Consider the following 26,988-nt stretch of genomic DNA (forward strand, 5'->3'; position numbering starts at 1 on the left):
CATCCATGATTTTTTTCTCTTTTCTCTAAATAGAGCCTCCCAAAAAAATTGTTGAACCTTTTTATTTGTTTTTGCCACTTTGGCAACTAAGTTTTAAGTTAAACAAGTTTTTACGGTTTGTGCCCTTTACTAAAAAGTTTTCCCTGTTTCTCTGCATAGTGTTGGAATTTTAAGGCAAGGAATTTTTAGGGTCTTTAAATAAAAAAAATTAGCTGCGTTTTTAAAACTGCTTTTTTAAAAGATGTAATTACCTATTCTTTGAACGAAATCTTTTGGTAAAAAATGTATTATATATTTGTAAATTTATACGGGTTTTCGGTTTAAATAATAAAATAAATAAATATATCTTCATTTAAAATATTACTGATTTTTTATATGTTAAACTAATATCTTCAAGATGAAAAAGTGATAGCTTATTGATTTTACACCATTGCTACACCACAGCTTTTGGCGCCATCTATCTCAGGGAAAAAGCTTTAAACACTTTCAACAACAAGAGCATCAGCCAAGACACCAACCCACATATTTTGTAAAAAATATAATCATGAATTATTTTATATAATATATGAATTTTAGTTTAAAAGTACCTGTAAAAGCAGAAAATATTTCAATAAAATTCCAATAAATATTAGCAATTTTCCATATTTTGGCGGCGGCAACTTTAGCAACAATAACAACAGGTATATATGTAATAAATAAATTTTTTGGGCTTTAGGGGAATAATTTTGATATTTTTATTTCGAAAAGGGTTAGTCAAAATAGTACTAAACTACACGGAAAAACATATATTTGTTAGGCAAAAGAAACCACACATAAAAAGCAACAACAACAACAACAACGCAGAGAAGGAAAAAGAAAACGAAAAAACGTTGAAATAATCGTATATGTTTTTTGAAGTAACATTTTTATTAATAATATTATACGCTTTATTCGCTTCATGGCTTCTGCATTTAATCCATATTTGTCTGTTGTAAATTATATAAACATTTAAATTATATATGCGAAATAATTAATGAATGCTACGTAATAAACGAGTTGAGTTCGCTGTCAAACTTAAACTATTAAATTTCGGGCTGAAAATATACAAAGAGATTTTAAGAAAATATATATTTTATCATTAGTATTTTCGGTAATTTGTAAATGTAAATATCTTTATCATTTTCGAATATTGTTCTCGTATTTTTTGATGTGCTTAAACATTATAAGGGAATAGTACATAGTGTGGTTAAATTATTAAATTGATTAATTAAGTAAACGTATAAAAATCATTGGCACAAGTTGCAGTCAAATTAACAATTAATTAAGAAATTAAATATGAGAACACTGTGTTAAAGAATCAGTTTTTTTTTTAGAGAGAGTAAGATGAATGGAATTAAAAAAAATATATATATATTAAACAAATGTTTCGTAACATAATTGCACTTAATATAACATAGAAATTGAGAATACTTTTGGTTCTTGTGGAAATAATAGCTAAATTAATTGTAATTTACATACATATACAATAATATTCCATTGCCTAATGACTAATTACTGTAAATGGAAACTTTTTAAGTGCACTTGGTGGCTGCTAAATCGTCGAAGAAATGTTATAGGAAAATCATACATAATAATTCTCTTCACCGCTTCACGGTTTTCTCCTCATAATTACAATTACAAACAATAACAGGCAGCATACAGTACACTCTCAGGCGAGCGCAATTGCAATAATGATAATCACACCAATTACGATCAGGCACAAAGTGAGCAAATCGTTTGGCGTAATCAGGCCCACGGTGCAGGCGACAAAAACGTGCTCGAGAGTGGTCCACCTGCCGCGGGTTGCACCAACCGCCACCGCCGTTGCATCTACAGGTGCTCGAAGACGTTGCACCTCTCGCACCTCACCAAAAACGGACATTGCCTTGGAGCTCGTCGTCGGTTGTTCATCATCATTATCAACAGGAGCATTGTTATTATCATCATTCAGTGGAGGAGCTACCCTTGCCGGAAGTCCTTTGCGACAATGTATTTGCGTCTCAGTTACATCGTTGCTACTGCCACTGCCATTGCCTTCTTCCCTTGCCTCATTACGTGCTAAAGTATCCTCATCATCATCATCATCCTCATCCGCTTCCTCATTCGATTCGGTGGCGGCTTCTTCTGGTTTTCGTTCTGGTTTCAATTCCTCCTCGGCCACTTGGGTTTCGTAATTCAATTTCACCTCGGATATGCTCAGGTTAAGGGCAGGGGTCTCGTAAACGATGCTTTTGCGACGTGTAAGTGGCATAATCGAGTCGCATTCGTCCAATTCCAGTTCATTCAACTGATCGAATGAGGTTTCGTTAAGTTTACTTTCATTAAATTCGGATGCATCAAGTACTAAGCTGACTAACTCATTTAAAGAAGTTTCGTTAAGGGGACTCTTGTTAAGTTGGCTTTCGTCAAGTTCTGTTGTCTCAAATTCTGTTTCGTCTAGATTTATGCTTTCCAAGCCATTCAATGAAGTTTCGTCAAGTTCGGTTTCAGTTTCTTCCTTTGGAATTTCACTAATGTCCAACTCATCTAACTCATCGAATGAAGCCTCTAGCATTCTGCCAATTAATTCTGATTCGTCTAGTCCAAAATCTATTTCGTCAAATTCGGAGACATCAAGTAGACTTTCATTAACTTCTATGGTGGCAATACTAGTATCAGTTACTTCGCTGGAAGTGTGTCGTAACAAGGACTCTGTGGTTAGATTGTACACCTCTTCGCTAAGACTAACTGTTTCGTCAAGTTTAAGTTGTGATGCTTCTTCAACTGTATCTTTACTACTCTGGCTAACAATTTCAGAACTATCTTTATCTAGAGTCACATTCACTTCTAACTCTTCCCTAAGACTCTCCTCCAACTCCTCTTCGGTGGGAAGTGGAGGAAAATCATCTTCCCTAATAGAAAGTGGAATCTCTACACATTCGGTATCGGTTTGCTCATCATCCGTGGACTCTGAGGCACTTATCGAAACCTCAGAAACATAATGCTCCCTGACCTCAAAGCGACTATTATAGGTGGTTTGCAATTCCAACGAAGCATTTGCATGACTGGGCACCAAAGGATAATCTGTGAGGCTGACATTCCCAGAGTCCGGATTGGAGGAGGTCTCCTCCAGCGAACTCAATGAATCGAACTGGGTTAGAGCGGCATCAGAACCACCTTCGGGCAGGAGACAAGTCTCTGCCTCTTCCTCTGCATCATCATCACGATCCATAACAATGCGTATTTTGCTGGCATAAATCCGATTAAAGTTCGGTGACAACTTAAGTGAGCTGGACTCCTCGTCGTGATCCTGTTCTGGGATCGTTTCAAGCTTATAACTATGGCTACTACAGGAGCTAGCACTATCGTTAGAGGTTGGATGGGTATGGGTGTTGGAGTTGGAGTTGCTAGTAACAGTAACATCAAGTTGAACATTCAAAACGGGATTAGTAGCGCTATTAGCTGGTTCGAGCTGGGCGGGATTAGTAGCAGTATCAGTGGCATTGGCAGTGGCAGCAGTATCGGATTCAGGCGAACTCGGATTCGGGACCACATTGGCGTTGGGTTCATCTCCGTTACCTGTGGCATTTGTCGTCAGCCGGTTGCCGCTGCGATGCTTTGGATGCTCCTCAATGCCAAATATGGCGGCCAGCTCCTCACTGGAGTTGTACTGTGATGGCGATGAGGTGGCGGAAGAGCATGATGCTCCACGCTTCCTACGCTCACCCACCGGTGTCAACTGTAGAGGCGGCGGCGAGGCGGTTGGATGCGACGAGGACTCCTGCACACTGCTAGGATTATTAGTTGTGTTACTACTGATCGTCGTGCTCATCGTGTTCGTGCTGATGGTGGTGCTCTGCGGTGTGGACTGACCCTCATACGAGGTGGTGCTGAAGGTCTTGATCGGATCGGTGCTGGGTGCATGGCAATCGCTGCTCTGCGACTTGATATAGTCGCTGGAGGAGTACGGATTGAAGGAGGTGATGCTCGAGGAGAGCGGTCGACTGGCTCGCGATGGACTCGACGACTTGGCCAAACAATCGCTGCTCGAACTGAACGAGCTGGCGGTGGTGCTCACATTTGGTGGGAAGCTTCCGCAACCGCTGCCGCTTCCACTTCCGCTGGTCAAACTGGGAGCAGTGGTGCGCTGATCATCGGTGGTTGTGTTGGTATTGGGGGTCGAAATCGATCCTGATCCTGTCGAGCTGCTGCCCTTGGCCTGACGCTCACACTCCTGCATGATCTTATCAATCTCCTCGAGCGTCTGACTCTTGCCGCCGGCACGATTCTCTGGAACGGGACAAACGAGAGTGGCATCACCCGGCGCATTGGTGATGTTGCTGTTGGTCATATTACAGGTGTCCACCAGGTTGTCGTAATCCGGATTGGCCAATTCGCTCAACTGGCGCATGCATCGCCTGGCTATATGCTCGATCTTGTCCGATTGTATGGGATCCAGTTTCTTGATGAGATGCGGCATCACCAGCTGCTCTCCGCTGGGCAAAGTTTTGGTGGTCTGCTTCACCTGAAGAGCCTCATGGACAATCACCGGTGGCTCGGTGGTCACAATATCCTTGAGGATCTTCTCGCAAACAGCATTGGCCGCCTCGGAGACTTCGTCAATGGCTCGAATGAGTTTGCCCTCCTTATGCAGCTTCCTTGGTGGCTTCTCTTGGGGCTCCTGATCCTCCTCCTGACCCGCATCGGGCAGCGTATCCAGTAGCATCTGACCACAGCGCTTGGCTGCCTCGGAAACAGCCTCGATTTGCTGCAGTTCCTCCTCCAATCTTTGTTGTTCTGCATTTAACTTGGGTCTCGCAGCTGTAATTAACGCCTCCTTGCGGAGTTCGTTGAGTTCGTGACTCAACTTAATGCTGCTGGCCTGTGCATCCTGGGCAATCTTGTTGAGAGCATCATCCATCATCGTGGGTTCCGGTGAGAGACTCTTCCGGGGAGCTGGCACAGGTGCCGCACGCGGTGACTGATGATCTTCTTTGGTCAGGAGTCGCTCTGGGAGCTGCGCAATAGCTCCACCTTGGCTAGGATGCCGGAAGGGTATGGGATGATGTTTCCTGGCCATATCCAGCTCTTCATCCTGGGCTTTCAGCTTGCGCAGCAAATCCAGTGTGGCTGGCACATCATCAGCTTCACCCTGAAGATTTGACATACTTCCAGATCTCTCCAAGTTGCGTGTGAGCTCCATGTAACTGTTTAGATCTCCGCCTGAGGGTTTCGCAGCATCCCTTTGAATCAGGTTGTAAATGTTGGCCGACTGTGTCCTCGTAGCCCTTTGCTTCTTTTGCATGGGATACACAAAACTGGACTTGGGTCCCGGCGGATCTTTACGCAGAGCACGCACAGCTAGATCATCTTTTACAATGTCCGGCGAGTTGGTCTTCTTTTTGACCCTCACAGGTTCCACGTGAAGATAGTCGGATTGAGGAGCAGGCACAATGGGACCCACCGGTATGCCAAATGGTGGCTGTTTCTCTGATGATCGATGCTGAAGATTAGCCAGCTGCAGGTTCCTATACGCCACATCGTCTCTAACGGGATCAGGTTCACCTGTTGGTGAATCCTCGTCCTCGTACTCATCGGCATGCGCCAAAGCGAACTTCTCAAAATCACTGGGTGTGGGCACTCTCATCTTCGAGATCATATCCAGCTTGGGTTCTGCTTTGGGTTCAGCTGGCTCCGTCAATCCCAATGATTTATAGATGGCTTCCAGTTCGTTGATGGCCTCCTCCAGATTGGCTGGCTTCTTCCGGGGGAAGTACACTGGTACTGGAGCTGGTGCCACAGCAGGAGTGCAGCTCAATTTCCGTTCGGGATAGACAGGAGCTGGTGCCTGCTGATGCTGCTCACGCTTCTCGGCCACATATTCTTCGTATTTGTTGGGCAAATCCTCGCCAGATCTACGGTTTTGATAATGATGTGGCATCGAGTTGGTCTTGTGGACATCGCGATGACGTATCTCCACATAGTTTTGGTTCTGACCAGACTCCAGACTGGGTTTGATGTGCAGACTACCGCAAATGATGTTGTTATCCTGATCGCTGGGTGAAGTATTTACAGGCGGAGGAGCACTCCTCTTGGGCTTTTGCACCTCGGAGTACATGGGCATGGGATAGCTCCTCAGTTCGCTCAAACGCGAGCTGGAAAATGAACGGGGTTTGGTCAGAAGCGGCTGCTGTTGCTGTTGCTGCTGAGGAGCGGGACTTGATGTGGCCAGGCCACTCTTGGAGGTTCTCAGTATGCCACTGGAAGCGGGTACTCCTCCTCCTCCTCCGCTTCTTTCGTTATCCAATCTCCCCGTATCCATCATGTGTATGGGCTTCCTCGACCGAGGCGTTGCATCTGCCACATAATGGAAATCAATGCCATTTGGCAGAGATTGCTTTCCAGGATGTGCATTCCGCTCGGAACGTGTGATAAAGCGCCGATGGTGTGGCTGCTGGACAGGAGCACTGGCTATCGAAGAACTTGGCTGAGAGTTGAGCGAATGCACTGACTGATAGTGTGGCGGCTGCCAAATTCGATCATCAGACACACAGCGACCGCTTTGATCAAAGGCGTATGAAACGGGTCGCAAATCCCCAGAACTGGAGCCTATTTGAAGACCCGATCCTGAACCACTCACATGCACTCGCCTCAAAGGATCCCTGGGCGGTGGTGGTGGCGGCAAAGGTTTACTCTGCATCCTGCCACTCAAATTCTGCAAATGTATGTGACTATCGTAGCTGATGCTTCGCTTCCCATCGTTTTGCATTGAGTTCTGCAGGTTCTTCTGCGGCTGCGGTTGCCATTGGACATAACCACTGGTTGGAGCATTTGTTGTCGGCTGGTAAATGGACAAGGGCAAGGGCTGTGTCTTGTACCGCTGCTGCTGGTGTTGATGATGCTGTTGTGGTAGAATATTTGGTGCTCCTCCATGACTCTGCTCCCCATCGCGGGAGAGTCTCTTGTAGTAACGCTCATTGCGAGCTGCTCGACTACGTCGACTTTGTCCTGGAGCCATGGAACCCAAATGGATGCTCTCATCGCTGCGATACTTGGAGAAGGTGGAAGAATTCAACGATATCAGCTCCTCCTCTGCTCCACTAGAGTTGGCCACTCCAGGTGGCTTGGTAGCACCTCCTCTCTGCGCCGAGCGGGATTTATGATGATGATAGCCATTTCCCTGTGGCTGTTGCAGGAGTAGTCTCCTGTCCAAGGAGTTGCTAGAGCGCTGGTAATACCCAGGCTGATTTTGGTAGTACGGTTCCGGCTGTATGGTTTCCACGGGCAGAAAGAACTCGTTATCGATGGGTTGAGGCGGATGTGGTGGCGCCTGTTGCTGCTGCTGTGGATTCACCACAATGTGATCGAATCTGCTGCTGCTACTACGGGAAGATCCTTTATTTCCGTGCTTTGATTTCGGTTTGCTGGCTGACTGACGTTGGGCGGGCACAAATCCGGCCTTGCGATCCTCTTCGCTTGAGGAGGCACTTTCTGCCTCCTTCTTTTTGCGAAAGAGTCGGCCAAAGGACCATTTCTGTTTGCCAGAAAGCTGTTGTGATGACCCACCAATGCTGTGATTGCCTCTCAGTCGATCCATGTCCTCTTCCTGATCTTGATCCTGCTCCTGATCCTCTGGATTGTGGATATGATGCTGATGTTGATGATTATGGTTGTGTATATCCGCTGTGGTTGTGGTGGTGATCACCTTCGAATCGTGATCGTCGGTGCTGTTATTCCGGTCATCGGTCAGTTGAAGCTCTCGGGGCAAAGGCAGTTGTGGCCGCCAAGTTGTCTGGACAGTCTGTAATAAATAATCAGGGAATTAGTTTTATTATTTATAGTTTATTTTAATAATTAAGTAAAGAATATACATAGTTCTCATGAGGAATTTCTGCCTTTTGTATTTAAATTTGAGTTGTTAGATTTATTTTCCTTACTAAACCTAACTATAACTTAAGTTGTCTGTATGTATAAATACTTTTCTTAGTTTTTTCCTACCACTGTACAGAGATAAATGTTTGTTTTATTTGCTCTCCTGATAAGATTCAGCGTTAACTTGTCCCAAAGGCAACCAGATAAGCACAACTCAGTCGGCCTTTAACGTACCCCGAGGTCTTAGTGTTTTACGACCTCACGTCGCTCACATATTTACATGACAACTAGAAATATATTATCTGATATATCGAGGGTCGTTGTTCTCTAAAAGTCATCTAACTTTGTGATCTCTCTGTCTGTCAACCTGTCAGGTTAAAGTTTCTCTTCTCTCTTTTTGCAAAGAGAATTTGCATATAGCTCCCACGTGAATTTCGAGAGCGGAAACAGCTCATTTTCTTTACAATTTGGATACTTAGCGTTGTACTTGGAGAAAGATTGCACTAGATAAAAGCTCTTATCAGTCTTATAAATAAAACATGATGTATTGCACTGTGTTTCTTGGAACCAATTGAGCAAATTTACTCATGATCCATCAGAACCAGTTATTCTTTGAAACTATATAATCTTATCTGAAGTTACCTCATTTGCCAATTGAAAAGCCCGGCAAACAAACGCAGAAAACTAATTAAATTAATTAAATTTTACAGCCGGCATTTCGAATTCAATTTCCAATTCAGTTCAGTCCAATTTGTTTTCTTTTTTTTTCGTTGCGCGGATATTAAACGAAAATAAACCAAATTGCGTGTGAAATTCAACATATATATAGAATATTTGTTTATACCAAAAAGCTTGGAACAAATTGGGTTAATTTTGGTATCTGGAGGCATCATTTCCGCCGGCTGACGCCATTTCCAAATGGCAGAGGAGGAGATCTCTTGATCTCTTTGGGAATGAAGAAGATCGGGTCGATCCCAAAAGGGTTACACTTGCTGTTCGAGTTTGTAAACAAATAATGATTGGAAGCATAGGCCTTAGGATTATGCTCGTGTCGAATGACATTCGATATGTATATATGGTTGGCATCTGGTATCACGGCTCACTTGAGATTGTCAGTGAAAATATTTGCTATAAAGCTTAATTATTCCATCTGGAAACGCTTTTCCAAATCATTAAAGACCTTTTTAAAAAATTTCCATAGCTGATCTATATCTATGTTCCAGATGCATTTAAAGTCTCGTAAAAAATATGTGGCAAAAGTTTTTGAAACGTATTTCAACAAGTTCCTAAGACACATGTCGTCTTGCAGTCATCACACATTCCGTGAATCACTTGTCAACTTTGATTTACGTTGTGGAAGATTTTTGTGTAAGACTTTCCCAATAAAATTGTGAGATCGTTTTTTGTTTGTCAACTGAATCACACCTAGAATTTTGTATTAAAAAAAGAAATCTCTTGGAAATGTATTAAGAATTTTATGCTCTATCCAATCTAAGACTTTTAGAGACTCGCTTTAGGAAAAGAGATTGGTCAAGACTTGCTGGAATCATAATGTTTCCCTGCTAGTTTTGGTTTCATTTGTCCAGAAATATAATCATCATAATATCTTTTATATAAACAATATTTTTGTAAGTTACATAGAAAATTTCTACTATAAAGATGAGGAAAATTTATGGTGTTCTAAACAGCTGCGTAATGTCGGGCAATGTGCCAGTAAAAATTTCAGTCTGACTAAGAGATGGCCAGCACAAATCACTCATACGCAATGCCGTACAAACAACAATAGGAACAAAAACACACACATATCAAACATATCTCTTTTTTGGGAGGGAAAAAAAACTAAAAATAACACAGACAACTCCAGCTGCAAAAAACGAAATAAGATTCCCCCAAAACTCAAATGGCAAATCCCCGAAATACTACGCGCAAAATGAGAAATATTTGGGAAAAAAAAACTTATAAATAAAACCAGACATCAAAAAGTACAATTTCGCGCGATATATAGAGGTGTACTTCTAGTACTATAAGTTCCGATCCGATGCGATCCCGATCCGCCACGAACACGCGCGCTTGCTAGACTGATTATAATGGCTAAGGAAAAACTTTTCCGAGAAGATCGATTCGTAAAAGCTCCAAGAAGCTCACAACCTTCCCACCCCGAAAACTTAAGAGAAACTGTGCCGCCTCAAAAGGGATGGAGAATGATTCCCCAGAGAACTCTTTAAAAGGGATTATACTAGGTCCCCGAGGCATAGTTTTCAATTAAGTAAACAGAGAATCTAAAACTTAAATTGATTTCTACACACGCCCTTACCAAATCACGATCATTAAAAGTGTATTACAAAGTCATTGAACTTATATTCCTGCCCCGCAGGGGCTTTTAATTAAGGTCGAAAATACAGACAATTCAATTCAGAGCAAGAAGGGGGTGAAATTTTGGGTTAAGGCAGTTCATTCAAAAATATACATATATAAATATATATATCGAGTATATGTATAAGTCACCTTTTCTGGGCCGATTAACACGCTCATTAATGTCAGGAATAAAAATTCGTATACGAAACCAAACTTTTTTGGTTATGAATGTCCCTAACAAAAATAGCTCTTCTATAATGCTGATCGAAGATGCTCCACTTGTGTCAAATAAATATGTCCAAATGATTCACAATTATCTCACTGAAAAGGTAGGGAAAATGTTTAGACAGCCCACAAAGTATGCGGAAGATCTATAGAGGAACAGCGGCGGCAGAACTAAAGTGCACTCAAAAGTGGGTGAAGTAAGTTCCATCTAATTATAAACCGGCATTTGCTATATACATATATATACACATCGGATAGATATGGGTCACACATATCTCTAAAGCAAGAGGAATTACCTGAGAAATCCCCCAACTAACCTTGGCTACGCTCCACTCCATCTAGAAGCTTTAATACAAATTTATTTCAATTGGTTTCGCTAATTCACATTTTGGCAGCTGTGTGTAAAAGTTAATGAACTGAAACCGGCAGGCAAACAAATATAAAAATACTCATAACATATGTATATAAAGCAACAAATTTAATTGCAAATTTAATGACTTCAATTTAATATTGGACTTCAAAGAGATTTATTTAGTGTAGATAATATACCGGGGAGGGATCTGCCAGTATTTATAAACGTGACAGTGGTGGAGTGGCAAAGTTTGAATTCCGTTTTAAGTATCTGCCACATCCGCTTGCGAAAGTATCTTAACAAAAAAAAAAAGAGAGAAGAGAAGTTGAAATACCGGCGAAATAAATATCTGTGTCAGAGCAGAAAATCCCCCAAGCTTATCACACACATTATGCAAAAGACTCGAGTCGAGACGAGGCTGCGAAGAATTAAGAAATTTCTGTTTGAAACTGAAGTTTTGAGGCTGAAGCCATGTCGGTTTTTGGACAGAAACAAGTGGTTGGGCTTTCTGGCTTCACTTCTAATTCATTCGGGATGGAACTAAACAAACGAATGTCTCTGTTGGCGGCTCTTTTAGCATGCATAATCTATATGCAGAGGAAGAAATAACACAGAAGAAACTATCATTTTGGAACTAAGAATGTAGTGTATGCGGTACAAAACAAATTATAATGATTAAATTAGGTTTAAATTATTAGGAAACAAGAATGTTTTAACATTTCAATGATTGTTAGCTCAAAGAGTTTAGCTTAGAATAAAATGGAAATAATATGTTCTCAGGTTAAAATGATTTTGAATTCATTCAAAACTCATTCGACACCAGATTTGTTTAAAATTTTAATGCAATATAAATATTTATTATCTCAATAACTTGCTTATATTTTTTATATTATATAAAAAACTCATAACCCCTTATATTTCTCTCAATGTATATTATTTTCTCGCCTTAAGAACGAGGGGTCAATAACACAACACAAGAACGTACCATGGAGTTGGTCAGCTGGAAAAATGAAAAATACTTCAGGGAAAATACTTCTGGTGAAAAACTCGCCCCCGGTTTTATTATTATTATTTATGCACAGCACGTGTTGCATTTCATCTGCCTGCCTTGCAACTTGCAACTTGCAACCGAGTGTGTGTGTTTGTTTGTTTATTCAGACAAAGCTAATGACTAGTGCGTGATATTGTTGGAATGTTGAATGTTGAATGTTGAATGTGTTGCCATATTCCCATTGTTGATTATGCCTTGCGTGAGTGAATCCCAGGAGAGGGGTGAGGAGGTTAGGAAAGGAGTATCATCGTTTTACATATTGAACCAGGAAGTACGCTTAGCTAACAACGCTTTTCTTTGGCATTTCTAATTATGCATAAGTTTTTCGGTAATTTTTTATGTAAGCCGAAAAAATGAGTGAGAATTTGTTATGCTGATATGGTCATAATTTTTTGAAGGGGTTAAAGCATAAGAATATTAGGGGGTTCTTTCTGTGATTAATGAGAGACTTTTATTATATTTATACCTTTTAAGGGTATTATAATTTTAGTCAGAAGCTTCAAAAGCAGTGAAGAAGTCATTTCCGACCCTATAAATCATATATATTCTTGATCAGCATGAAAAGCCGAATCGATCTAGCCATCTCAGGCACCAATCTAAATTTTTTAATTTTTTTCAAAAATTTTTATCACTAAAAGTATCATTTAAAAATGTAAAAAATTGATAAAATTTTAAATTTAACAAAATGTTAAATTGAGTATGCAGATTTATTAAGCCAATAAAATTCAACATAGAACAGCTTTCCGATTTAAAATTAATGCATTTTTGCCTTAGTTATGTGTTTTTTATACTTTGGTTTGCACAAAAAATTGTCTTAAAAATGTAAATAAATATAATATATAAATAATTTTATTTAGAAGCTTCAAAAGCAGTGAAGGAGTCATTTCCGACCCCATAAATCATATATATTCTTGATCAGCATGAAAAATCTAGCCATCTCAGGCACCAATCTAATTTTTTTAATTTTTTTCAATATTTTTTATCACCAAAATTGTTATTGAAAATATTAAAAAATTGATCAAATTTTAAAATTGAAAAAATGTTAAATTGAGTATGCAGATTAATTAAGCTAATAAAATCTAACATAGAACAGCATTCCGAATCAAAATTAATGCATTTTTGGCATAGTTATGGATTTTTTAAACTTTGATTCGTTCAACCAATTTTCATATATTACCGAATAATATACATTTCAAAAAGACCAATATTGCAGGACTTTTACAGTCCATAAAATTGCCAAAAAGCTAATGATTGTGAAAAGTCATGCATATTTCGATTCAGCATTCAAATTTTAATTAATTTATATTAAAATATTGAGAAAATACCTTTTTTAATTTTTGACTAATTTTTTAACATTTATAAGGTCGGTAAGGTTAGCAAAAAAAATTGACAAAAATTTTTTTATTTTTTATATTTTAAATAAACTATGCAGATTTATTAACCTTGTAAAAACTAACATAGGAAAGCTTTCCAAATTAAAATTAGTGATTTTTTGGCCTAGTTATGAGATTTTTAAACTTTGATTTGTAAAAAAAATTTACATATAAAAATCTCGATTCAAAAAATGAAAATAGTGCAGTGTTATGATCGATTTCCGATACGATCCCATAATTAAACTGCAAGCTGGAAGTTAGTTTTCGTTTTTGTTTTCTTTGATTTTACTTTGTCAGTTTTTAAAGCCTTTCTTTTTATATAGTTTTTCAGGCTAAACGTTTTTCTTAATATCAAACTTTATCTTTATTTTTAAATATATTAAACTCCTAACTTACTTTCAATCCTGCTCTTTATTTATCTTTTCCCCACCTCTCTTTTTAATTGCTCAACCCAATTGTTATAATTTTCACCCAAAAGCAATTTTCCACTTCACCTAGACAATATATATAATATATATTTTTTTTAACAATTTCTTCATACCATAAATTCAGCAAACATTTTTTTCGTTTCGAAATTTTTGCTCTGCTCTCCGCAGAAAACAACAAAAAAAAAAAACTTTAACAGACCATGAAAACAAAAAGCAATTTTTGAAAGCAACCACAGGCGGTGCGGCGGCATAAAAAGCGTTTTTTTAATTTTGTGGCTGTAATTTCATATGAAAATAAAAATTCTGCGTTGCCACCGCATATGAAGAAAAATATTTTGCATATTTAAACGTTGGCCAACACTTTACTAACAAGAAAAACGAAACAGAAACGGTTCGCTTTCGTTTTCCAAATGTCGTCTTTTGGGGCATTGAACTTTTCTTGACACGGAGATCTCTGTTGGGTCTCTCCGATCGCATTGGTTTACACTTTACCTTTCCGGGGTGTTATTGTTATACAAAAACCGCCGACTGACTTTCACTGGACATCATTAATTTTCACCCAAATTCGAGTGTGAGCCCAAAGCCAAAGCCAAACGAAATCGGCATTTGATTCAGACCCAAAAAAAAAAACACATGTAAATTGATTTTTAATTGCTTCCACAAAAAATGTGTCTGTGTGAATTTCATAAGACCGCTCTGGGAAAAACTAACAAGCAAAAGTGTGTTTATATTTAAATGTATGAAAATTATTTGTCGGATTATAAGATCCACAGAGATTGAATTGGAAAGCCGGCTAATTTGTAGCATTTAGTTGGGTTTGCCTATTGATAAAATCGAAATTTACATAATTACGCGAATATCTGTGTTTGCATAAGCTTATGTTATTCGATAGGGATTTGGGGATTTCATTATTTTTTTAAGGTTTTCTGTTGAATGAATTTTTTATAAAGAGCAAAGGCAACAGGTTGATGGCTCAATCGTTCGTTTTTTTTTTTTGTAGGTTTAATTAACGGTTATGAGAATGTAAAAAGATGCGCCTAATCAGTCAATCAATTTATCTGGTTTATAAATTGATAAAAAAAAGAGAGACAGGTTTATTCAAATTTAGTTGTTCTGGCTTTTAGGCCTAATTTGACTGATTGGTAAAACTAGTTTTTGTTTTTCCATAAGAATAATTAAGGTAGGCTATTTAACATAGTTCTTAACAGTTTAAATTCTAATAAATCTTTTTTTATAGTTTGTTTTTCGGTTTGTCAAATTTAAATTTAAATTAAATGATTCAGGTTATTTAAGGTTTGTTTAAAGATATGTAGTTTGTAAGCATCTTTAAGTTAGAATAACTAACTACTGTTGTTCTTGTATACAAATAATGGCTTCTTTTGAGCTTTGTTTAATCAGTTAAAATTGTAGAATTTTCTTTATTGGAACCTCTCGTTTATTTACATTTCCATCAACGTGATTTTATATATATGTATATATATTTTAAATACAAAGAACCCTCCTTGTTGCTTTTTTTAATTAACATGAGTTGTGTTTTTTAAAGTAAACTTTATCGATTTTACGCTTCAGTTTGGTTGTAAAAATTAACGCCTAGGATTGCTTCTTTTACTATTTATTCAAGATTTTCTCAAAACCATTTTTCTTATAGTCACAGAACAAAAGTCTTTGAAAATCTTGCATAAAACTTTGTTTGGCTTTGCGTGGGCAATGAATAAAGTCATATAATTTTTACGATCTTTAGGGAAAACTCCATGAAAGACTGGAGGGAAAAAGACTTTTCACAAGACACAAAGCTCGATCTTTGTTACAGTTCACAGAGCGGAACATTTAACTGCAACAATGCAATTTTTTGCACGCCTTAAGGCAGTTTTTTTCCCGAGATTAACAAGCCATTAACACGTCGCGAATATATTTCGAGACCCCCGGGGACCTTGACCCACCGATCTGTATAAAATAACAACAAAGAAAGGGTTTTTGAGTGGGGGAAAAAAGAGTGTTGCTTTGAGTTCGTTTACCAACTTCAATGCCAAATTGGGGTGTATACCGGAATTAATTATGAATTATGAAGCTTAAAACGCACTTGTTAAAAAAAATATTATACACAAGTGTGTACATATAACAACGAGAGAAACGTGCATCTTCTGGCTTTATCCAGCTATTTCCGTAATATATTTTATTTTTCTCTTGCTTGAAAATGGCTTTTGCCATGGCCCACAAAAACCGCAGAAAAAATTCACATCATCATTTTTGTTTATAATGCGTATGTACACACGAAAAGCACACACAAAATTTGAGCGGCAGCCAAAACGAGACGAGATGTTCGTGATTTTTTTATTTGGAGGTGTGTTATTTTAGAGGAAGATGAATAGATTCCATTTTAACTAATTAAAAACAATGATCCGTTGAAGGGCAAAGTTAAAAAAATACAAGAAAAATAAACAAAAAACCAAAAAGGTAAAAGGGAAAAATATGGGTTCATTTAAATTGGTTATTAAAAGCATATAAATAATCTTGCAAAATATTTTATAATAAAGTAATAAATCATAGATCATAAATATATTAAATACATAAATATATTTATTCAGAAATTCTATTTTGTCTCTTTCTCTGTTTTATTTTAGCATTTTCAGAGCATGTGTGTGTGTCCATTTCAATTTTCTTTTATTTTTTTGACAGCCAAAACGTTAAGTAAAAAGCTAGAGAATATACATAATATTTATTTTGGCACAAGTCAAGATGTGCAAAATTTAGAAATAGAGCAAAAATCACATAATATATATATATTTACATATATAAATATATAGTTAATGCCGGCAAATATTCGTATATACACCTGAGATCATTGCAGGGGAGGATTTACGAATAAAAACCGCGAATGTCTTGTGAATGAATCACTATTTTGAATCAGATTTTGTATTTTTATTTTTTCTGTCGAATTAAATGTTTAGCATTATTTATGAGGCTAGAGGGCAAGGCCAAGTTGGGCATGTGTTTTAGTAGTAGTTTTATTAATTTAATTTTACCAGACTTTAGCTAGACAAGAGAGAGAAACTTTTTTTTTACTAAAGGAAGCCGCCAATTTTGTAACCCAGAATCACCATAAAGCATTAATATTTAATTTCATATATCCTTTGAGCCCGGTTAAGAAACTAAACAAAGCCGGAAGCAAGCATTTTACATTTCCGGTTGACAACAAACAACCGCATTTGAATGCGGAGATGTGATTATGGTTCGGTTTTGGCCAGAAAATTACATGGTAAACTTTTCAATCTTCACAGTCAATGCGTTTTGCCTGGCAGCCAAACAAAACTGTGAACGAGGCAGACAACAGGTACACTCATAGAAAAATGACAGGTGATCATAGAACTAAAATTGTTTTCCACAAAGTGCATTTTCAAGGATAAATTAAATAAGTTTATAAATACTTGTCCCTTCTTTTAAATACAAGGAATGCTTGCTCAATGTATAAAACTATCACTTAATAATAGCAGAGTTAGTTTCAAATTGCGAAAAAATACGTTACATTTTTAAAGCCATATCTAGGTCTATAAAATACCCTGACATATCATATTATTTCCTGGCAAATTACTTAGCTATTTTCCCCCAGTGTAGATGCAAAAAATAACCAACAGATCCGCAAGCAATTGGATCTGCATACATTGCTCTCGACAGGCTCTGACAGGTGGTCTAGATTTTGTGGCCCAAGGTTCGAGCCTTCATTGTGGATTAGTTGCAATTATTGTGGCCTCTTGACATTCTTCTTTATGAAAGACAGGCAACGGTCAACACAAAACTCAGCACTTACGCACTGATATTGATTTTTTCCTAGGCTTAAACCCATTTAAAGTCCCCGCCACCTTTTGGTATATAAACCGAAAAAAGAGTGTCATCGATTTGTGTGTTGTGTATTTGCTGTTGTTTGGTTTGAAAGACAATAAAAAAAAGCCGACATCATCAAATAAGAGACAGGGTACTAAAGATACATCATCGAACTTGCCCTTAAGGGGCTTCAATTAAATGACCAAAAGGCTAAAAGCGAAATCGACGTTAAAGAGCAATAAACTAAGGGCTAAAAAGAGCGTTCGTTCGACTAATTAAAAAGCAAAATGTCTGATTTTGTGTTTGTTTTTTTCTCCTCTCTCTTTCGCACTTAATTGTTATTGAACTTAATTGGATTTGTTGATTACTTGAAACAACAATCGCAGCCGGTTTTAAGGGAATATAAAGGAGTAACTTGAGTCCAAACCCAAGTCAAGAAGAAATCAAAATAGGAAAAGTGTTTTTCTTATGTAATTACATGCACTGATTGCTTGTTTTGGCTTTAAGTGGATTTCTTTGGAAAAGTGGTCTACAAGAATAGAGAAAAACATATTTATTATAAACGAAATGGGAGTTAAAGGGCGTGGTTAAATATAAATAAACTTGATCAGAGTATGTTATAGCTTGTAAAAATGTTGTTATTATTATTAATGGCCATCACAACCCTATCGGGTCACAGCCTGTTGCACAATCTGCCTCCACGCTTCCCTGTCCTGGGCCCGCGCTCGCCAAAAAATGTAGGTAACAAATTTAAATAGTTTTACCTTTGACAGTCTTTGAGATTTAAATGTTAAACGAACAAATGTATAGAAGAACATGCCTAAATCGGCACGCCTGGTGATGTTTAACAGAATTTATGTATCTCATGGAGCCATTTCCGATTGAATTTCAAAGAAACTTAAACGAAAACTAGTTTATTTTTCTTGCATTAACTAGAACTTAGTTCCTTAAGATATTTATCTTTTTCTTTCCGTTTTTTTACGTCTCTTAGACCACACAAACTGACATCTTTCCAGTATTTTTCCATTATTCAATTTTCCCTTTACTTTTTACGAGATAATTTTTCCACTTTAATGTCAAAGATTTTAGTTGTCAGACTGCCATCGAGATCACGTAATAAATTTTATTATTTCAAGCCACAACAAGACAAGAAAAAGACAATTAAAAACAGCTAACTAAACTAAATATATAAGCAGATATATTCTACAACTAGAATATAAATTAGCAAAGAAAAATTTAAGACATAACCTTTGAAAAGGAAAACATTTCCCTTTTATATTTCTTTAAAGCCAAGCCACAATGGAAATCAAATCAAAGCTTCATTCGAAATGCCATTCAATGTGAAAGACAACAATTACACAACCAAAACTCCATCACCAAAAACATGGCCATAAAAAGCCCATTTCATCAATGTCAGATACACTGTGTACTTTACCCCCTTTTTCCCCCTTTTGTATCCCAAAACACAAATCCCCCCTCCTGACATGTGTCACGGGTACATGGACATATGGACATCAGCATATGAAACGTTTTCACTGATTTCTTTTGCAGCTGGGAAACACGTGCGGCAATTATAAGCGTAAACCAATAATTTCGCTTAATAATACACGAAAACAATACAAAAAAAAGACAGAAAGACAGGCAGGTTAACATGGTGGTTCAATCGCACTTAATTATGGCCATTAAAGTAACTCTTTTAACGCATTTCTTTGCCGACATTTGAAGGTCATTCGATGGCTAACTTGTTCATGACTCTCTCGAGCATTTGCATCGATTAAATTAAATATAGATAAAGGCATAACAACAATAATAAAATATAATGTTTGCCTCGACTACGGCCTCAGTCATGCCAAGTTTATCGAATGGGAAATACAACAAAAATACAAACAAGTTTTCCACGTTTGTCGGTGGCATTAACAGGGGAAGCGTGAGTTCCGCTTCTAAGTTGGAAAAATTAACGATCCACCCATGCCTTTTTTTTAATTCGTTACGTTTGTCCAATTGAAAAGCGCTATCAAAAAACACCGAAAATAAAAAACTGTTATGGTAAGAACGCCTCCGATAAACACCTTAACAAATAGCCAACGTTATGCTTGAGTTGATTGCATTAAGAACCACGCCTCGGTCAGGCATTGAACCTGATCTTTCCCTTTTTTAAATATTTAAATTCCCAAAAGGTTCTCGTAACTCACTGATAACCCATGAAATGGTCTCCCCATCAAAAATAAATCATCTGCCATCTATAAGGAGAATGCCTTTCACGGGGGGGAGAATATAACTTTAGAAAGATCAGGAAGAAAAGAAAACAGGTAGGAATCAAATGTTAGGGAATCAAAAGAATAAATACTCTTTATTCTTTGGCCTGCCATTTCAGGGAATTACAGAATCCGATTCTGAATCCTGTTCTCTAGTTTCAGGTAGTTGTAGTAGGTGTGTCGCCGTCTCTTATTGTTTCTTGCAACCTCATATAAAAAATGTGTTATTTGTTTCCAAAAAAGAGAAAAAAGGTTCAGGACAGTTTTGGGTTGGGTTTTTGGTATGAGTTTCAATCCGTAAGGGTTTCCTCTGAACTTTAATTGCGTGTTCAGGACACAGTCTTGACTCTTTTTCGGTAATTAAATTGATACATATTTCATGGCAAGGGAATGCGGAATTATATGGTCCACGCCTCAGTAAAGAGGAATTTCTCAACAAAAAGCAAAAATGAAAAGAGGGTAAAAGCCGCGCCCAAAGCATAAACAAAATTCCTTAAGGCTTAGCCTGGCCAAGATCTCATGTGGCAATGACTTTTATTACACATCGATATGGAGGCCAGATTTCGAACTCAATCCCGATCCCGACCACAAACCAGACGACATTTGAGGATCATTGACTCGCTCATGTGTAAATCTAGAGCAAAATCAATATCAATATCAACTTCTATACAGTCTCGATTTTCAGAGAGTTGTGTCTGTAACGGCACCCAAGGTTCTAGAGACCGATTAGCAAGAGCATCTCACATTCACTTTAGAAAAAATCAAAACAATATTCAACTTTAAGAAATAAACTTGGAAAATAATGTGTCGTCTTTGCTGAATGCTTTTTTGATGTATGGAACGAGCGAGCTTCTTTCTTATCGAGAGCCACACAGAGATCATTTGTCAAAGTGTCAACTTGCTATTGTTTTTGTTTATTTAGTTATTTTTCGGTGTGGCATCCTCATTTTGCCCTTTTGTTTTTCACTGTCTGCCTCGGAAATCTGAACACTGAAAATTGAGTAATATGCTCGGGATTTTTTGTTGAATTTTTTTTTTTTGGTATGCGGGTCTCTCTTGCCGGATTGGAGATTGGTTAGCCAAGATTAGTGCGGGGAGTGAGTGATGCGGCATTTTATAGAATGCAGAGGCATCAGAATAAGAATGATGAGGAGCATCATGATATTGGGGATTGGCTTTTTAGCTGTTGCAGGCAGGCAGGCATTGAAGATTGAAGATTCATTATTTTCTTTGACAAGGCCGGTAGCTCAGGAGGTGGATTAAAGGGGGATTTATGCAGTTAAAAGATCAAGATTGCAGCTGATGGAAAGTCAAGGCTAAACGAATTTTTTCAAAAAAGTTAAAGCAGTCGGCTTTTTAACTTTAATGTTTAGAAATTGTTAGATTTAAGTGGATAGATTTCCAGTAAACAATGTTAACTTTGGAAAAATGAGATTTTTGGTAAAAGAAAACTTAAAATGTGATGATTAAGATGAAAGGTTTATAGAGATTTAGATGTTAAGAGAGCAGGTGGAATATAAATTTATAAGGCAGAGGTTCCCAAAGCTCAGATTTGCGAGTTTCTCCTACTTTATAATATTTCTTACTAACAGAAATATCATTCTAACATATTATTTAGTAAATATTTATTTAAAAAGGTAAGTTCAGTACAAAACTCAACATGCAAATAATCAAAATCCCTGTAAAACCTTATAAATTCATCATTTAATCTTTCCCTTTCACCTATTATAATAACATTGATAAATATTATATTCATAACTCCATAATTATTCCATATCCATTGTAATTACTTATTTCCTCTATTCTCCCAATCAAAACTTTTAACGTACTCATTTTCTCAATCAATTTTCTTCACTTTAATGACTCACAAATTGAATAAAACAACTCAAAAGAGTGCTCACATAAAAGAAATTGAGCAACGCTCGTTAAATATAATAAAATTAAACCATTTTTGGGTAACCAAACTCAAATGAATTTTGCGCACTTGACACCTGAAGTGTCGTCACCTGTCGCACGATCCCAGAGACATTTAAAGCCTTCAATTGATTATACAATTTAGCTGGCATTATTTTGTTTTTATTTTCCATATACTAGCATTGACCGCAGTTAAAAAGTTGCAATTTCACACGATCCGACACGAGGCGATGAGTGAGAGAGAGATGGCTTACGCCCACCTGAGCAGACTAATTGCAGGTGGGCCTCCATAAGAAGGAAAGCAAGTTGGCGTTCAGCGAAATTACATTGCGGAGGTGATTTATGCTCTCGAGTGTTGTTTTCGAGACTTTCAAAACTATCAAACGGAGTTTGGTTTATTTTTTCACCTATTATCTCTTTTTTTTGCAAATCATTTACCAAAATCGAAATTGGGTTAATTGAGCTTGACTTTGAACGGTGTTATAAATATAAATATATATAAAACTTTGTGTGTAGGTAGGCTTACTTTATAGCCAAGGAAATGTTCTCTAGAGAAGAAGCCATAGCAATGCAATTTGTGGTCTTGAATGAGAAAGCCTATGATTTTCAGTTGAACGCTTGAGTAGATTGATGTAAAGATGCTGCTGGAAAAGATGAAGAAATGGCTACAACATGGTAATAAAGATACGCTCAGCTTGGCAACTGGGCAAGTGGATCAATTCTGAGGCGATTCTCGTTCGGATCTTGTCAACTTTCCACATGATTGATGGGGAGTGGCCAAAAATATAAAAAAAAAAGAATAATCTTCCGCTAATCAAAGAACCTGGCCACAAAGATTTTCACTTCATTAAGCTGGCCTTTGTATGAAAGAGAATCTATAGATTCTATCGGTATAAGCCATAGACTTGACCGTTAAATTGTTTTTCTTTCTGTGCATTCTTTTCATTTTCGGCATTTTTTTTTTTTTTTTAGTAATTTACTTGATTAAATGCATTGATCATTAAGAGAGACCAAGAGGGAGAGGTAGAGACTAAGAAGACTGGTAGAAAAACTAGTTTACAGAACCCCAAATAACGTCGGGCTTCCTGCCACTAGATTTTACGTTGAAGGTAAGCCACATTTTCTACCCAAAAAAAAAAACAACAATGGACCTGTGAGGAGACACCTGCTGCTGGTCCAAGCCGTTAGCTACTGCCACACAATGGACCCAAGTCGCAGTGGAAGTCCAAGCCAGAGTCGTAGTCCAAGACGAAGTCGAAGTCAAAGACTTTGGTATGCAACCTGGTAGATATGCGCTTTATAATTGCACCGCTGCACCACCAAGTTGACCCACTTCTCTTAACCACACTATATACACTAGATATATATAGTAGAACCCGCAGTTTGCCGGCTACTGTGGACCCCCCTAAAAAAAACTTAACTAAAATCCATAAAAGAAAAACTTAAGTAACGTAAATTAGTTTTAAACAAAAGTGGAAACCCGCATGGGACAGCAGGGCGATAATTTATGCAATGGTGACGACAAGTCTTTTGAACTTTTCAAATGCATTTATCGTTGATCCTTTTCTTTGTGTTTTGATAGAATCCCAGCAAGCTTTTCTTCTATATTTTCGGAATTCGAACCTAAAAAAAAATAATAATAAATTCCAGGTCACCAGAAGAGTTTAGCTTTCAGAGAAAACACCATGGATACATTGCGCCAAAAGGTTTCCGAACTGTTCAATAAACCTACATCAAAAACTGTGGAGGTAAAGAAAACTACACCCAAGCCAAACGACTCGAAAGTAGAAGAAACTCCTTTGGAACCCATTGCCTCGGCAGATTCGCCTGTGCCAGAAATAAAAACAAACAAATTCAAGAGCGAGATTCAAGACGGAGATTTTAATTACCAACTGGAATTTGTAGACTTTTTAGATCGTCATTCACCCAAGGGTTTATCCAAGAAATTTATGGATATGTTGCCATATCTGGAAATAAGCTTCTTGTCTTGGCCAGCTTATTGGATTTACCGTGGCTTTAATTGGCAGAACAAAAGAAATACGGAAAGGATAAGTGTTTACATTCAAAGGGTGAGATTTTTGAATAATAAATATTTTAAATTATATAATTAATATTAATTATTTGCAGACCTATCAACAGGCCAAGTTTATGCAGGTGGCCATTTTGGCCACTGGCGCTTTTGTTGTCAGCATGTCACGTTCTCCCTTTCAAGTACAAAAAATGGAGTATAAAAAACCCAAAGATTCCTCTTAGTTTAAGTAAGCCTTGATTTATATTTCCATCTCCTGGCTAAGTCAACATCTAAATTCCAAATTAAGCCAACATCAAAATTGGAAAAGAATTAGAATAATGGGCATTCAAAGCTTTTTCAGTGATCTCAAGGAAAAGGTTCAGGGGAAATCAAACCAAAGTAAAGGCATACCATTACCTTCGCCAAGAGCTGAAAATCTTGGCGAAGAACTAAGGTTAATGGTCAATTCTCCAAGATTTGAAGCAGCCTATAATACAGCTGCTCCATTTCTTTTTGCCAGTTTGGGAGCTTGGCCAGGATATTGGGCCTTTAGAGCAATGGATTATCATGTCCATCGATCTCACATACCATTGGAGATATATATAAGACAGGTAATTACTTAAGTTATGATATATTTTTATAGATTTATTTATATATATATATATCACCCTCAGACCTACTACCAAGCCAAGGCTGTGCAACTATTTATTATTATGGCTGGCACTTATACAGTGTTCAAGAACCACAAACTGTTGACTGCACAAAACATTGAGAATTCCCGGGTAAACGGAAATAAAGATATATAGAACGAGTCTACATTATCAACATCAGCCAGCAGCTTCTAAATATGACTTCTTCGATTTCTTGAGGCATAAATTCGACAACTAAAAGATACGTCAAAATAAAAGCGTTGGATGCCTGAAATGAAAACCGAATACAACGAGACTTAAAGATCTTTTTATTCTATATATGTATTAATTAAAGAAAATACATATTTTCTATATCCTTAAATAGTTTTCAATCGCTTTCTGCATCAAAGTCGGTTTCCCAATCCGATGAGGATTTTTTCTGTAACTCTGAAGATTCATCTATTTCCTTTTTTATATTATTTATAACATATGCCAGGATTCTACCATCAATGCCTCTTTGAATAATACTATCGCACATCCTGAGGGCATCACGATCTAAACCAGTTTGCGCCTCTTGAAACATTTCCTCCAAAACAGTTAGAATTTTCGAAATATTACGTTGAGCCATTAGGTTTTTACAGGGTTTATTTTAATAGAATGACTTTTGTTGACAGTGTTCTAGATTTGATAAAAAAAAAAAACCAGAAAATCCCTGAAATCCCTGCCTACTAATACCTGATAATGGATTAACCTTAATCTTTTAATCTTGTAGCAGTAAACCCCTATCATCTAACGGTATAACCATTACCGGCTTTAATCTGCCGACACCGTTTCAAGTTCAAAGTTCAGTAATGAGACACCTGATCCAGTGAACCCCTCTCTCTCTCTCTCTTGGCGTTGCATACACCACGATCCAAGCCAGGTGGAAAGATAAATTAGCCACAAATTAAACAAATTATATACGCTAGAGAGCGGCACGCACACACAACGACTTGAAGAATGAAATCTCAGCTGCTGGCAAACAATTAAAAAACGCTTAAATAAAGAGATCTCAGATTTTCTCAGTTTCAGTTCAGTTTTCTGTTTGCAAAGAGCAAACACTTAATTATAAGATTATGAGAGGGGTGGGAGAGATCTATTGTATCTTGTAGCTTTGGCGGTTGTCTCACCTGTATGAGATACATTTTGCTGCTTTTCCTTTTTAACCAAAAGGCTAATTATGCATCTGATGTTACGGTTTTGCTCTACTTCGAATACAGTTCACTGTTTTTTATTGATTCTGTTGCAATTGTGTTCAATTTAGAAACCGAAAAAAGGGGGGGAAAAAGAACACGCTCGCTCTTTCCCTCCACACTCAATGAAAATAAATTGAAAATCGGTTTTTCTTTTTCGCTGCGAAAAATGTTTGAACTTCACTTCGATGCGAAGCTATTTCCAGCTTGGTTTCTTTGGGGGGTTTCGTTGAAAATTAAAAATGGGAGTTTATTGGCCGTTGTCTTATTGTACAGTTTTATATAGTCTGGCTATATAAAGGCAATTAGTCAGCAGCACAAAGGGTTTTTCAATAAAGTAACGAAACGTAAAGTGGTGCTTTTAGATATATTTTCTTGTATATATTTCTTTGCGGTAGGTTTTTTATAAGTCCGATCGAAGGGGTTGTTGAGGGTGGCAGCAGTTGTTTCTTTTTCTCTTTATTTTTAACACACTTTGCTATGGCAATAGGGTTTGTGTTTGTAGGAAAATTCCTTCACAAGGTGTTATTCGTTCGCACTATACAAAATCGATCAAACAAATGAATTTTTTCCAAACACAATGTATTGGAACTTGAGCCACAACAAGTAACAAGTATTTCTAATTATTTCGTTTCGTGGGTTTTTACGCATGCGCAAATCTTGTATTTCTTTTTTAATTCTGAACTTTATTTACACTTTTATTTACAGTTCGTGAGAGTCTTTCTTTTATTTAGTGCATTTTTTAGTATGGTTATTGGATTAACAAAGAATTTGTTTCGTTTTTATTTTTTATTGTTGTTATATTTCTTTTAACGCGTTTGCTTGACCATCGTGGCTGTGAGTTGAGCGCGAACTGAATTGAAATTCGGTTTGTTTGCGGCCAACAAGCAGCTTGTGGATTGTATCTTACGGATTCCATGCAACCTCATCATCGCGTTTGCTTCAAACATGTTGCATGGAAATATACAATGTTGAACAGGTTCGAACACCCCGGATTCTTTGGGGGCATGCACTTGAAATCTCTTTGACATTTTTTGCGGCTGTCACAACTTCGGAATTTGGATTATTTAGGGGTTGGGGAGAGAGGCACTATATGCCCACGCGGAATTTGGTTAGTTAATTTGTTGATTATTCCAATGGGTTTATGGATGGAAATTGGTCTTAATGAAAGCAAAATGGTCTTAATAGGCGCTAGAATAAAGGATAGTTAAGAGAAGGGTGTAAGTAAATGGGTTTTGTCAAGAGGGTTAAATATAGTTTTTTGGGTTGGTAAATGTACTTTACTGGTAGGAGTTTTTCTAGGAATTATAGGAAATTTATTTATAACTATTTACTGATATTCCAGTAAGCCCAAATAGTTTGTTTGAATCTGAAATCTTGTTGCAAAGTTAGTTATAAATGTTTTTGGTTGGGTTTAAGAAGTTAGCTACATTTTATGTTCCTATTATTAGAAATTGTATATTTTTCTATATAAG

At 37.3% G+C, this 26,988-nt stretch overlaps 5 protein-coding genes across 19 annotated transcripts in view; 2 read left to right on the plus strand and 3 right to left on the minus strand.

Moving 5' to 3' along the window:
- Positions 1 to 26,988, minus strand: part of Svil (Supervillin) — a 154,316-nt gene that overhangs the window by 112,908 nt on the left and 14,420 nt on the right. For 7 of the 15 annotated variants that reach the window (XM_086829581.1, XM_086829580.1, XM_086829579.1 and 4 more), the window contains exon 1: positions 3,577 to 7,114. The exons of 5 other annotated variants lie outside the window; for them this stretch is intronic. The gene's annotated coding sequence lies outside the window, so the exon portion shown is untranslated. Of the gene's footprint in view, positions 1 to 3,576; positions 7,115 to 26,988 lie in introns of those variants that run through there. 3 more of the 15 variants (XM_086829598.1, XM_086829596.1, XM_086829589.1) reach the window with 2 other exon arrangements.
- Positions 884 to 3,568, minus strand: LOC147644209 (uncharacterized). The gene has a single exon (XM_086829608.1). It carries the CDS (start codon positions 3,227 to 3,229, stop codon positions 1,688 to 1,690), a length of 1,542 nt encoding a protein of 513 aa, XP_086685734.1. The 5' UTR covers positions 3,230 to 3,568; the 3' UTR covers positions 884 to 1,687.
- On the minus strand, positions 884 to 26,369 carry LOC147644208 (uncharacterized). The gene is made up of 3 exons (XM_086829607.1): positions 25,451 to 26,369; positions 3,577 to 7,798; positions 884 to 1,073 (listed from the first exon to the last, which is right to left on the minus strand). Exons 1-3 carry the CDS (start codon positions 25,463 to 25,465, stop codon positions 1,054 to 1,056), a joined length of 4,257 nt encoding a protein of 1,418 aa, XP_086685733.1. The 5' UTR covers positions 25,466 to 26,369; the 3' UTR covers positions 884 to 1,053.
- Positions 22,602 to 23,985, plus strand: LOC110188849 (uncharacterized). Its single transcript, XM_020958755.2, has 2 exons — positions 22,602 to 23,710; positions 23,769 to 23,985. Exons 1-2 carry the CDS (start codon positions 23,327 to 23,329, stop codon positions 23,892 to 23,894), a joined length of 510 nt encoding a protein of 169 aa, XP_020814414.2. The 5' UTR covers positions 22,602 to 23,326; the 3' UTR covers positions 23,895 to 23,985.
- On the plus strand, positions 23,842 to 24,663 carry LOC110188850 (uncharacterized). The gene is made up of 2 exons (XM_020958756.2): positions 23,842 to 24,263; positions 24,327 to 24,663. The coding sequence occupies exons 1-2, from the start codon at positions 23,991 to 23,993 to the stop codon at positions 24,456 to 24,458; spliced, it is 405 nt and encodes a 134-aa protein (XP_020814415.1). The 5' UTR covers positions 23,842 to 23,990; the 3' UTR covers positions 24,459 to 24,663.

This window comes from Drosophila serrata, unplaced genomic scaffold (assembly GCF_035046125.1).
Source record: "Drosophila serrata isolate PLE 108 unplaced genomic scaffold, ASM3504612v1 contig_217, whole genome shotgun sequence".
In the NCBI taxonomy this organism is placed as follows: domain Eukaryota; kingdom Metazoa; phylum Arthropoda; class Insecta; order Diptera; family Drosophilidae; genus Drosophila; species Drosophila serrata.